The sequence below is a fragment of the Gigantopelta aegis genome, chromosome 12 (assembly GCF_016097555.1).
Source record: "Gigantopelta aegis isolate Gae_Host chromosome 12, Gae_host_genome, whole genome shotgun sequence".
In the NCBI taxonomy this organism is placed as follows: domain Eukaryota; kingdom Metazoa; phylum Mollusca; class Gastropoda; order Neomphalida; family Peltospiridae; genus Gigantopelta; species Gigantopelta aegis.
In genome coordinates, this window is record NC_054710.1 from 42832798 (window position 1) to 42846495 (window position 13698).

At 36.1% G+C, this 13698-nt stretch overlaps 1 protein-coding gene across 1 annotated transcript in view; it reads right to left on the reverse strand.

The window, feature by feature from the left end:
- The window catches only part of LOC121386067, a 15356-nt gene extending 4651 nt beyond the window's left edge, over nt 1-10705 (reverse strand). Inside the window, exons 1-3 of the mRNA XM_041516865.1 lie at nt 10625-10705; nt 8208-8561; nt 231-491 (exon numbers count right to left, since the gene is read on the reverse strand). Of these exons, the coding sequence (XP_041372799.1) occupies nt 231-491; nt 8208-8561; nt 10625-10679 (670 nt within the window). The 5' untranslated portion in view covers nt 10680-10705. The remainder of the gene's footprint in view (nt 1-230; nt 492-8207; nt 8562-10624) is intronic.
- Nucleotides 10706-13698: the final 2993 nt, after the last annotated feature.

Below are 13698 nucleotides of genomic sequence, written 5' to 3' on the forward strand. Positions count from 1 at the left end.
AAGCCTAAGACTTGGCATCGGTATATTGTAGTTTTTATTACCTATCAAATTATAATGACTGTGTCTCAAACAACACCACTTCAAAGATCTAAAACATAATTCTGACTGTTTACTGTAGGTCATTTTGAAGTAAGGAAGATTTCTAAAATGATCTCTTAAGATTTCAGGAGAATTAATTGTTCATTAAGTAAAAATATAACAAAAGTAGCAAATTAAATTATACTACTCACAGTAAACTGTCAGTGTGAACTGTTTACTTTTAGATGTTGATAAAAATGAGTTGGTCGCTGTACACATGTACACATTCCATGTCTGACTCCTGTTGATGTTTGTCAGTGTTAACCGAGAGGTTAATGAGATCTGCTGATTTTTCAGAGTCCAGGAATAGGAACATGGTGGATTACAACTAGCAGCACACATCACAGTCATACTGTCTCCTTCTGCTACAGACCTAGGTGATGGTGGACTTAATGTAACAGAGTCTGGACCACCTGAAAAGATAAGACACAGTTATTTTAATATTTCCAGCGAAATATAAACGCATCACTGCGTTAACAATGTCGAAGGAGGGTTTAGAAAAATTGATGTATGGTATGCTGTACAGTTTAAAGGGACAGACCCTAGTTTCTACCCGTGGCAAGTAAGACTAAGTTTAATTAATCTACAAACCTGTAACACATTTGGATAAAGTTACAATTGAGTGAAACATGAGTTTGTGACTTTGAAATGGTAAAATACCCTCTAAAAATAGACTAAAACTCGACTCCATAACTGTTAGTATTCAGACACACGTGCGTTTTTAAAAATATGAAAAATGCATTTTGTGATATTAAAAATGCCAGGATGACCAAAAACACTTCGAATATATAGATATGAATAATACAAATAAAACAAATCTAAGTATAGTATGATTTCAGTTTATCAAAAAACGGCTCAAATAGTAAAACATATGCCTTAGTCTTTAAAAACTAGGGTATGTCCCTTTAAATGTTTCATACATAATAGACAGTCTTATGATAAAATATTTCCAGCAGTATACATTCTCTCATTTCCATTGACCGTGGGTGGTACGTAACATCCTGTGCGGATTTTGGTGAAGCCTTATTTTCTTTTGTGTTCAGTATATTTTCATAGCATTAAAGTTTAAGCTGGATACAAAAATTCATATTTTAATTAGCAAAACAGCTAAAATTGCAGAAGATGGACAAACTGGAATGCAATTTACGATTTTTCTCTTTGGCGAATTACAGACACAAACATTAGTTTGAACCATTGGAAACAGACATTAAGTTTGGTTAATCTACAAACCTGTAAACACATCTCTATAAAGTTACAATAGAGAAAAACAAGAGTAAAGTATCGCGTGAGAGCCAGAAGGACGTAAGTGCATCAAAATTCATTTTTAAAAAGCCGAGATAATGAAGGAAAACTGTTTTTCTTGATCAGTAGTTAAGATGTCGAATTTCTTTTAATGACAATGAAAGCTGAACATATTTACGATTTCTTTGTATATTTGCGGTATTTATAGCATATTAGGTGTTTTAGTTATTTGATTAAATAATTATAGTTACGACAATTATTCATGATTGAATTAAATGCGTCACTTACGACCAGCAGTATATCAAGTAAATTTGAATATTTATTCTGAAAGAACCATCACTTCTAAAATATTTCAGTTTTGCAAATCACATATATATTTTTAAAAAGGAGAAAACTTATAAATAGAACATATTTAGAAGCAAACATTCAAAAAGGAATACAAGTAGAAGTACGTATTAATAAAATCACCGCTTAAACAAAATATTACGTGAAAAAAGTTATTTTACTTTTGTTAACAATAATACGATAAATAAAATCAAAGTACTCTGACTCGTGAAATCCTTGTTTTCTTCGACCCACCCCTGATTTTGTGTGACTAAGTCTGGTGCAGTGTTTCTACCAGATGGTAAAAAGGTATGGTGCCATACCTAATGCAGAAGCGGATATTTTTTTGCAGAATGGTTTCTTATCAGTTAACTTTTTTGACCAAAAAACGCTAATTACTCTTCTCATTCATTTACTGTATGGGTTTTCTTAAATCTTTAAACCCCCCACCAAACGTAACCCATTTTTTTTCCGAGATCCAAATTCATAAGACCCCCCCCCCCCCCCCCCCCCCCCCCCCCCCCCCCCCCACCCCCCCCCCCCCCCCCCCCCCCCCCCCCCCCCCCCCCCCCCCCACCCCCCCCCCCCCCCCCCCCCCCCCCCCCCCCCACCCCAGGACCCCCCCCCCCCCCCACCCCCCCCCCCCCCCCCCCCCCCCACCCCCCCCCCCCCCCCCATTGTTGTTTTGCCCCACCCCACCCCCCCCCCCCCCCCCCCCCCCCCACCCCCCCCACCCCCCCCCCCCCCTCCCACCCCCCCCCCCCCCCCCCCCCCCCCCCCCCCCCCCCCCCCTGATTTGTGGTGCATTCAATTCTATAGAGCCATACCCAAAATTCTTTCTGGCAGAAAAACACTGTGGTGGTAATGCTTCATGTTCGTTGTTTGATGATGTTGCATCAGAATCAGACGACTTGTTAATACAAAACCTCTTTTTTCTAGGCAAGTATTCGTTCCTGATGAGTCATCAGAAAATCTGATGCCATGTTGTGTGCAGTGTTCTTTCCGTGTTCTTTGAGCCATGGGGGTCCTTTTGCAGATAGTTCCTGGTTCTGCTGCCTCAGGGTGTACTTCACTAGTTTCACGAATACCTGGTTTATCAGCTAGTGCAACAGACAAACCAGAATAGTTAAGCAAACTGAAGCTGGTATCCTTAATGAAGAAACTATGCTTAGCAGCTTATTGGTTTGGAATACACCGGGTTGAAGTGAAGCTCATTCAAAGGATATAGTGTTTGCATTTTCAATGAGGGTGTGTACTGAATATCAAATCCAGAAGTAGTGAACACTATACTGTGTCCACCTGTTGAGTATGCAGGATTCTATACAGGTTATATTGAATGAACAGTAACCCATACAACATCTGCTGTGCGTTGGGTGTACTCTACTGGTTCTGTTGTGTGTTCAGTGCACACTCCTGGTTTTTCTGTGTATTTGGTGATCTCTCCGGGTTCTGTTGTGTGTCCAGTGATCTCTCCAGGTTATATTGCGTGTTCAGTGATCTCTCCAGGTTCCGTTGTGTGTCCAATGATCTCTCCACGTTATATTGTGTGTTCAGTGATCTCTCCACGTTCTGTTGTGTGTCCAGTGATCTCTGCAGGTTATGTTGTGTGTTCAGTGATCTCTCCAGGTTCTGTTGTGTGTCCAGTGATCTTTCCAGGTTATGTTGTCTGATGGGTGTACTCTCGGGGTTCTGTTGTGTGTTCAGTGCACACTCCTGGCTTTGTTGTGTATTTGGTGATCTCTCCGGGTTCTGTTATGTGTCCAGTGGTCTCTCCAGGTTATATTGTGTTCAGTGATCTCTCCAGGTACCGTTGTGTGTCCAGTGATCTCTCCAAGTTCTGTTGTGTGTTCAGTGATCTCTCTAGGTTATGATGTGTGTTTAGTGATCTCTCCAGGTTCTGTTGTGTGTTCAGTGATCTCTCCAGGTCCTATTGTGTGTTTGGTGATCTCACCATGTTCTGTTGTGAGTCCAGTGATATTTCCAGGTTCTGTTGTGTGTTCAGTGATCTCTCCAGGTTATATTGTGTTCGGTGATCTCACCAGGTTCTGCTGCGAGTCCAGTGATATTTCCAGGTTATGTTGTGTGTTCAGTGATCTCTCCAGGATATATCGTGTTCAGTGATCTCTTCAGGTCCTACTGTGTTCAGCTTGTGTATGTGAGTTCAATGATATATCCAGACTATGTTATGTGCAGTGTTCTCTCCGTGTTTTATTGAGTGTTAAGTGATCAACCCTCCGGTTTCTGTTGTTTGTGCTAAATTATATCCTGGGTCTGTTGTTAGTGATATGTCATGTTAAAGTTCTCTTGGGTGTGCTACGTCATGACCATGGTATGTTGTATGTGTGTTCTGTCATGTTCTTCTTCAGGTTCTGTTGTGTGTACTATATCACATTCAGGTTATGTTGTGTGTGTCACGTCATGTTCATGTTTTGTTGTGAGTTCTCTATTATGTTCAGGTTCTGTTGTGATTGCTATATCATGTTCAGGTTCTGTCGCAAGTGACTGGATAAGGGTCATGGTATGTGCTGTTCTGTCTGTGGGGAAGTGCATATAAAATATATCTTGCTGCATTAGGACATCTGTGAAATTATTTTATTATTATTAATTGATTATCTTAAACCCACAAGTTTTTTTTAATGACTGTGTTAATCGTTTTACAAATATACAGTGGAACTTTATTTTTAACAGTTCCATCTCCTTAGGTACATTGCCTATATTGGTTGACATCTTGAATTAATTAAAATTAACTTGTATAGAAGAATTGAACTACTTTCATCGTATTCCATGACCCCTAAAACCATGGGTTAGATGCAAGAATTACATTTTAGTACCGAATAATAAGGAAGTTATTGTCATTTTCTCAATTTGGACCACCATATTACATGGCCCATTTACTTAAATCTGAATTTTGATAGCACCAGTGCCCTCCTTGGCTCCTAAAACCAAAGGGTAAATGCAATAATTGTTGTTTATCTGTCAATTTATAAGCAAGCTATAGCCATTTCCCTGATTTGGCCACCATTTTGTCCGCCATCTTGGATTTTTCTTCAAGGGTGCCTGGGTGGCACCCGGTAGATTATTGAGCACACTTTGAACCCAAATTGGCATTTGGCTATTCATATATATATATATTTTTTTTTTTTTTTTTTTTTTTTTTATTATAATAATAAAAAAATAATAATAATAATAATAATTTCTTATAATATGGAAATCTACCCTGATCATTTAGATAATGGATTAATCCATTATATACTTAGTTGTTAGTGTCTATATAAGAAGGTGTTTACTTAGCTGAAATATATATCAGCTAACAAATAAATAAATTAATATACCATATTTTGGGAAAAGTACCTTCGGTGGATGATCTTGTACTCCCGGTAGTTAGGTACTATAAAATCCATCCTATTGAAATCTTAAGTGTCTCATTTTCCTAGAACTATCCCTAGGACTGATAGTAAACATACAGTAAGGTTATTCACATATATTTTTTTTGAATTAAATAAAAATTTAAAATAATAATAGTAATTTCTTATAATTTTGAAATCTAACCATATCATTTGGATACTGGATTAATATACATATTTAATTATTAGTGTCTACATAAGAAGGTGTTTACTTATATAAAATATACAATAGCTAACAAAGAAAGGAAATGTTTTATTTAACGATGCACTCAACACATTTTATTTATGATTATATGGCATCAGACATATGGTTAAGGACCACACAGATATATAGAGAGACGAAATCTGCTGTCGCCACTTCATGGGATACTCTTTTCGATTAGCAGCAAGGGATCTTTTATATGCACCATCCCACAGACATGGTAGTACATACCACGGCCTTTGATATGCCAATCGTGGTGCACTGGCTGGAACGAGAAATCAATAGCTAACAAATACATAAATTAATGTACCATATTAAGGGAAAAGTACCCTCGGTGGATGTTGATGTACCCTCGCTAGTTAGGTACTATAAAATCCGCCCTATTGAAATCTTAAGTGTCTCAATTTCCCAGAACTATCCCTAGCACTGATAGTATACATACAGTAAGGTTATTCACATATTTTTTTTTTTTTAAATAATAATAAAAAAAAAATAATAATAATAACAATTTCTTATAATTTGTAAATCTAACCTGATCATTTAGATAATGGATTAATCCATCATATACATATTTAATTGTTAGTGTTTATATGAGAAGGTGTTTACTTAGCTGAAATATATATTAGCTAACAAATAAGTAAATTAATATACCATATTTTAGGAAAAGTACCTTTGGTAGATGATTTTGTACCCTCGGTAGTTCGGTACCATAAAATCCACCCTATTGAAATCTTAAGTGTCTCATTTTCCTAGAACTATCCCTAGTACTGATAGTAAACATAAAGTATGGCTATTCACAAATATTAAAAAATAATAATAATAAAAATAGAAGAAAATAATAATTTCTTCTAATTTGAAAATCTGCCCTTATTAGTTAGATAATGGATATACGTATTTAATTATTAGTGTCTACAGAAGGTGTTTACTTAGCTGAAATATACAATAGCTAACAAATACATAAATTAATATACCATATTAAAAAAGTACCCTCAGTGGATGATCTTGTACCGTCGGTGGTTAAGGTACTCTAAAATACAGCCTATTAAATTCTTAAGTGTCTCATTTTCCTACAACTATTCCTGGCATGGATAGGAAACATACAGTAAGGTTATTCACATACCCGGTATATTTTTACAAAAATAAAGGAAGGAAATGTTTTATTTAACGATGCACTCAACACATTTTTATTTCTGGCTATATGGTGTCTGACATAATATGGTTAAGGACCACACAGATATAGAGAAAGGAAACCCGTCATATTAATATTTAATTTATTTAGGCATTTATTTAGTTGAAATTAACATTACATATAAAATGGAATATCTACCCCGATAAAATTGAAATCTGAAGTTTATCATTTTTGCAATAACTACCCCCAGCATATATAGTAAATGTGCAGCTTTGGTGCAATCTAAAGCCCTGACATTAGCCAAATATCATGTACCACATTGTTAGGTCAGTTGTTAGGTCATTTAACCCCATTCCCTCACCTTACCTGTAGGTGGTACATAATGAATTAACCCACGATTATATATATATTCATTTTTACATATACTGTATATATATTCATGTTTACATATCTGATACAGGCGTTAAAAAACCCAAAAAACTATGCGATATATTATATTATTCACGTATTATTAATATTGTGTCACGTTTACAAACGATTAACTATGCAGCGTTGTTTGTAGTCCGATACATCTGTCATAAACTCAGTTGCTGGGTTGACGGCAGGTGTATCGGACTACGTAGGTATGTCAAAACATCGGAAGTACAGATTAGAAGAAAAAAACACATTGAAAAACGCTCAGTTATAAAACTGGTTTGCATTACTTCATATTTTATTAAATGCTCGTTACAATAACACAGACCTATATTTGGCACAATTTACTATGGAATTAGGCCTACTCGTTCATATTTGTGTTTATTTCCCGTGGAAACATCAGACTCGTTTGTGACATGGGGCGTGGCTTATGAAAAAGGGCGTAGCTTAAAATCGCATTTCGCGAGATGTTACATCCTGCTGGCTACAATTAAATATTTCCGTTGTTTTGCTCGTTGTGTCTTGAAACCTAAACGTCATATGGTGCACTCTGACGACTTTGAGAACTAATTTTACACCTATAAATAAACTTGGAAATCGCAAGTTTTAATGCGGCAATTTGTAAAATGTCTGAACTATAGATAGCATCAGTGCATCGTCTGAGTTGCATCTCACTTTAAAATATCTTTAGCCGAGTCCGGGTATGAAAAGGAGTACATCTACATGTAGATCTATCTGTGCCTTGACTTGTGCCTTTACTTGCAAATAACTGGTCGGTACTGGGGGTTGCCAGGAACACTTAGGTTAACGGACTGCCATATATAACTGAAATACTGTTGAAAAATGGCGTTAAACCCAACTCAATCAATCAAAACCTGTGCCTTGTCAGCAACTGCACATGCATATAGATCTACGTTGTATATCTATTTAGTGGATCATTAATGTACTGGTAAATAGGAGAGTTGAGATTTTAGTCCTTAGACCTACATAAATATAGTAGAATACCATAACACATCGACATGGTCATTGGTATATTTTGTATCAGGGCTCGAGGTTACAAACCATTTTTCTTATTCAACTCCGCTGAGCATAAAAAAAAAATGGCATCGTAGAGCCAAGTTAATAACATCATCATGTAGATATGCTGGCTGCTAAACACGAATTTAAGACCATTTGCTCTTTAACATAAATAAATTCTACGCTCAGCATGAAAATAGTTTTGTAACCTCGGGCCCTGGTCATCTACTACTAGTAGTATCTCATTTGAAAATCAACACAGTCTTTCGCGCGCACGGTTTTCCGTTGGGTTTTTTAAGATTCTTTTTTGATTTTTTTGTTTTGAAAAATGATGTGGACGCCACTGCGTACTTGCGTACAGGCAGGTACGCGCCTGATAACTAAAGTCATAACTTACTACTGAACTGCAGACTAAATGTGTTGCTCCGTGTTTTAGCTGTACTCAGATCACACCACCAGTCTTTAGCATCATGTTCTGCAGCTCTGTTAATCATCAGAGAATACGTCTTAGTGGTGGACAAACTGCTGCCTGTTCCACTGCCACAGGACACAGTGTAACCTGATGGTGCCGCATTGAACACAGAACATGAAGCCATATTCTGTCTGAGAGAAGCAAATGCATCAGTTGATGCTCTCGTAATGAATAGTACTTTATCAATCAAACTAGAAGCCTGTGTCACTGTACACGTCACGGTAAACGGTCGATTCAACACTGCATAAGATGAAGATCCAGAAATAGACAGTGATGCACCTGTAAAATTAAGAAATATCTTTTTTAATTATAACATTTTTCAATTGTCTTAAACAAAATATCTGTATTACTAAAAGTATATAATTAAATATTATATAAACACAAGGGAACCTGTATAAAATGTCTTACATTAATAAGTTATATTCCACTACCATTGTTAAAAATTGTTTGGCCCAAACCATAAGAAATGTTAGTATTACAATATCTATGCTTTATTGATAATGTGTATAGTACATACATATAGAATATTAAACTAGCTTGCCCGTCATACCATTTTTACCAAATGAGTGTACAGTTTTACTTTTGAAAAGCGAGTCAGATACCAACACTGTTCACGAGTTTCATAAAAATGGTATGACAGGCAAGCAAGTTTATTTAAAAAAAATTGTTATTACAAACGAACTGCAAACATGCCGCAACGCAGAAGTAAGCAGGTTTCGAGACCTACTACGAGTTATTTTTCTACGAATCGTCTCAGCAAGTGACTTACGTCAAGCTCACGTCACGCCCACGTCACGCCAATATTATACTAGTTAGATATTAAGTGATTGTTATGACGTGCACTATCTTACACTGGTGTGTAATAAAGACAGGTAATAGGTATATCCATAAAAAAATCTATAACAATGTTTGATTCGTACACACGAACACACACGCGCGCGCACACACATGCATGCACACACACATATACACGTAGCTCAGTGGAAGAGCGTGTATGCTTCGTGTGCGTATATGTGTATACACATGTGCGTTTGTGCAAGTGTTAATAATTTCTTACTATCAATTCAATGTTCTACATATTTAAAAAGACAACATTTATGACGTTAAAAAGTCCCAGGAGTGTCAGATGGACCCATCCCTGTTGCTTTAAAACAATCTGGTAACCGCCGCTGGCGTCGATGAAATAATCAGTAATACTGAAGGGGGATTTTCTCTGAAGACTACGAATTGAAATGATCAAATATTTGACATTCAATAGCCTACCAGTTTTACTTAGATGTACTATTTATCTGTTAAAAGGACAGTGATCCTCTCCTGCCTTCTGAACCTTGGTGCGCCGTCGGTGACGATGTAACAGAATAACGTATTGATCATGTACGGTCATGGTCATACTTTGTGATCAGCTAATCGGTTGCGTACATTTCTTCCACTGATTGGCCTTAACTCAGGGATGTCTTGGGGTGTTAAACTTGTCATTTCCAAATGATTCCATATGTGTACCCGTTTGATATGAACGATTTGTTAATGTGACGTTAGGTGTCAACTCCCCTAAAGGGACAGACCCCAGTTTGTAAACACTAAGGCATAGTTTCCACTATTAAAGCCGTTTATGATCACTGGAATTAAACATTGCTTATATTTTGTTGTTTAGATAATCCATTTCCACACAACCGAAGTGTTTCTGGTCATCCTGGTGTTTCTAATACCACAAAATGCATTTTTCATATTTTTTTTAAATGCACGTGCGGCTGAGAAATAACAGTTAAGGAGTCGAGTTTTAGTCTTATTTTTAACGATCTATGTTACCGTTTCAACGTCACACTCTTGTAACGTTATCAAAATGTGTTACAGGTTTGTAACTTAAACAAACTTAGTGTCCATTTTTACGGGTTGAAACTAGGGTCTGCGACTTTAACATGGAAGATCCATACCCATCGTTCGAAGAAGTTTTTTTTTTTTTAGGCATGGTAGCACACTGACGACGATCAGATACCAACAAAAATATTTTTCTGAGTGATGAGAATCCATACAATAGTTTTAGAATCCAATGTAAAGAAAAATGACGTCAAACAGGAGCACGTGACAAAAAATGCTAGTAATGCAACTCCTAATAGCTCGTGCAATTGACACCCTGGAATATTGAAGGGAGTGTTTACACGTTTATTTACTGAGATTTTTATGACCAGATTTCACGTAAATTATATTCTATATGCAATGGAACTCTCTCTCTCTCTCTCTCTCTCTCTCTCTCTCTCTCTCTCTCTCTCTCTCTCTCTGTGTGTGTGTGTGTGTGTGTGTGTGTGTGTGTTTGTTTTATACATACAGAAGGAGTAAACACTTACCCAGAACGTGATTAACCGCGATCATAGAAACAACTATGTACATGAACACAGCCATTATTAAACGGATCTGTATAAACGGGGTTTCTTCCGGGTATACTGTGTGCAGTCTTCTGTACGTGAACACTCTTCTAAACATCTAGGTCAGATATAATTCTCGTGCGAGTGTTTTTATAACATGCTCAACACTAGGAGCATTTACATCTACAGGTTTTATTTCATCCAGGGTTTTGATAAATGGCCTAATGTTGGCATTAATTTATTATGTCGAAAATGGAAATATGGAAATTATTGTATTATGATATAATATTTTACAATACTGTTATATAATAATAATACAATATCACTGAAATAAGTAATTACAGCTGTACCCCCTTCCTCTTCCAAGATGTGCCAAGTAAAATATACAAGCCTCATCCCATGTCGAAATCTCCACAACCTCGGATCAGCTGTACTTTTCCTATCCCACACGGCCCCATCTGATGGATTCTTGTCTAGGTTCGATCCCCGTTGGTGGGCCCATTGGGCAATCTATCTCTAGCCAGCGCACCAAAGTATATTAAAGGCCGTGAAATGTGCTATCCTGTTTGTGGGATGGTGTTTTTAAAATGTCGCTTGCTACTAATGGAAAAATGTAGCAGGTTCCTCTCCAAGACTATTCGCCAGAACAGAACAGATAAGAACAGAACTTTATTACCCTCAGGCCATTCCACAACGGCGTTAGAGGAACATACATAATAAGTAGAATAAACATGACAAGATGGTTTACAGGAGGATGAAATAATAGCATATATTAATACTTAATACATAATACATATATATACTAGTATATGGTATTAATTGATAATAAATGTAACAGTAGTAGTGGTAGTAATAATAATTATTATTATTAATAATAATAATAGTAATAATAACGGTGGTAGCATTAATAGTAGTTTTAGTAGTATAATAGTGGTAGCATTAATAGTAGTTGTAGTAGTATAATAGTAGTAGTAGTAGTAGTAGTAGTAGTAGTAGTGGTAGTAGTAGTAGTGGTAGTAGTAGTGGTAGTAGTAGTAGTGGTAGTAGTAGTAGTGGTAGTAGTGGTAGTAGTAGTAGTAGTGGTAGTAGTAGTAGTGGTAGTGGTAGTAGTGGTAGTGGTAGTAGTAGTAGTGGTAGTAGTGGTAGTAGTGGTAGTAGTGGTAGTAGTAGTAGTGGTAGTAGTGGTAGTGGTAGTGGTAGTGGTAGTGGTAGTGGTAGTAGTAGTAGTAGTAGTAGTAGTATAGTAATAGTAGTAGTAGTAGTAGTAGTAGTGGTAGTGGTAGTAGTGGTAGTAGTAGTAGTGGTAGTAGTAGTAGTAGTAGTAGTAGTAGTAGTAGTATAGTAATAGTAGTAGTAGTAGTAGTAGTAGTAGTAGTAGTAGTAGTAGTAATAGTAGTAGTATAATAGTAGTAGTAGTAGTAGTAGTAGTAGTAGTAGTAGTAGTAATGGAAGTATCAGGTACAGTAATAATAATAATAATAATAATAATAATAATAATTGTAATATAGCTAGGAAAGAGTTTTAATTGTGACCTAAGTTATTCAGTTACCAGGGCAATATTATCCAATGTTTGACATCCAATAGCCGTTGATTAATAAATCAATATGCTCTAGTTGTTAAACAAATAATTTAACTCAGGGTTCGGTCTTAAAAAAAATTATGATGTCGGCCGTTCCTATCGTTCCTATGTGACATTACCCGAGGACTTCCGATATTGACTCATTTTAAACAACTCGGTCATTTGATTCGTACTTACAATTCGACCGAGGTCTTCTGAGTGAGTTTGTTTTGAACTACATTTATTTTCCACTACTTTTTTGTTTTAATTGCAAAATAAAACCACGCTGTTAACTAGTTTATTTTATATATGGAAAACAAATGTTGACAAAATTTGAGGAACAGAATCTCGAGCTACTGATAATATATGTAGGCTATTGTATTTTTATGTTTACTAACCTGGCTGACCAGTATTTTAAGACATTTTAATAGACCTACAAGCCTGGAACATGATGAATTTCATCGGCAGTCACAATAGAATGACTAGATGTTTAGTTACAATGTATATGAAAATGCACGTAATGTTATATTGACAGTCCGGGTAGAAGGAAGGATTGTAATCCGCATGGCTAACAATGTACTATGTTTTAAGTGAATGGTATTTTATTTTATTGATCGACACTAAAATACTGTTATATTGTCCAAAATAAATGTTTTCTTATGGTAGCCTATATGTTGTTTGGATATTGATAAATAGAGGATTCGTTTCGAGTATTTTTTAATATGGAAAATATCAACAGTCTATGTTAATCAGTATTAACTAAACGAGGTTGATATTTTACATATTAAAACAAACGAGTAGCGAATTCTATTTATCCTATAACACTTCTAAAATAACATTTTAATGCTTTTTTTTTTTTTTTTTAGTAAACACAGTGCTAAAGTCGCCGCCATCTGTAATATGATGTCATCACGATTAGCGCAAATTAGTTTGACGTCACGCATTTTAACTAAATCTTTGAAAATGTTACGCTCAGGTACACAGGTCATGTTGGCTTGTAAGCAAATGACCCATCAACTGTAACACATTACCTAGAGACTTTGCAAATTTGCATACCATTATTAACCGGGTTAATACACTAAAATTATCACATGGGTTTATGACATGGATATCATGGGTAAGTTATAGGATAAATGTATTTGCTTTACAATTTGAAAACGTTTAAGTCGGGAAAGTGAAAAATCCCAAGGGCAAGTAAAAATGCCGTCAACACTTGCTCGAAGGGCATGACAAAATTATTCTTAAGCGCGAACACTATTAACTGATGGATTTTTATAATCCATAATTACCATTTGGTGTAGCTCTTCTTTTTTCTCCTTTTTTATTTTGAAAAAACTTCTTATACGTGGAAATATCCATGGGGATTTATAATATATTATTTCTACATTCCTACATTTTTTAAATGCTGAGTTTTTAAGGTGTGATAAATCTTAGATAGCATTCTGTCAATGGCATGATTAGATCCAGAGTTTAGAACCAGATGCTGATTACAGATACT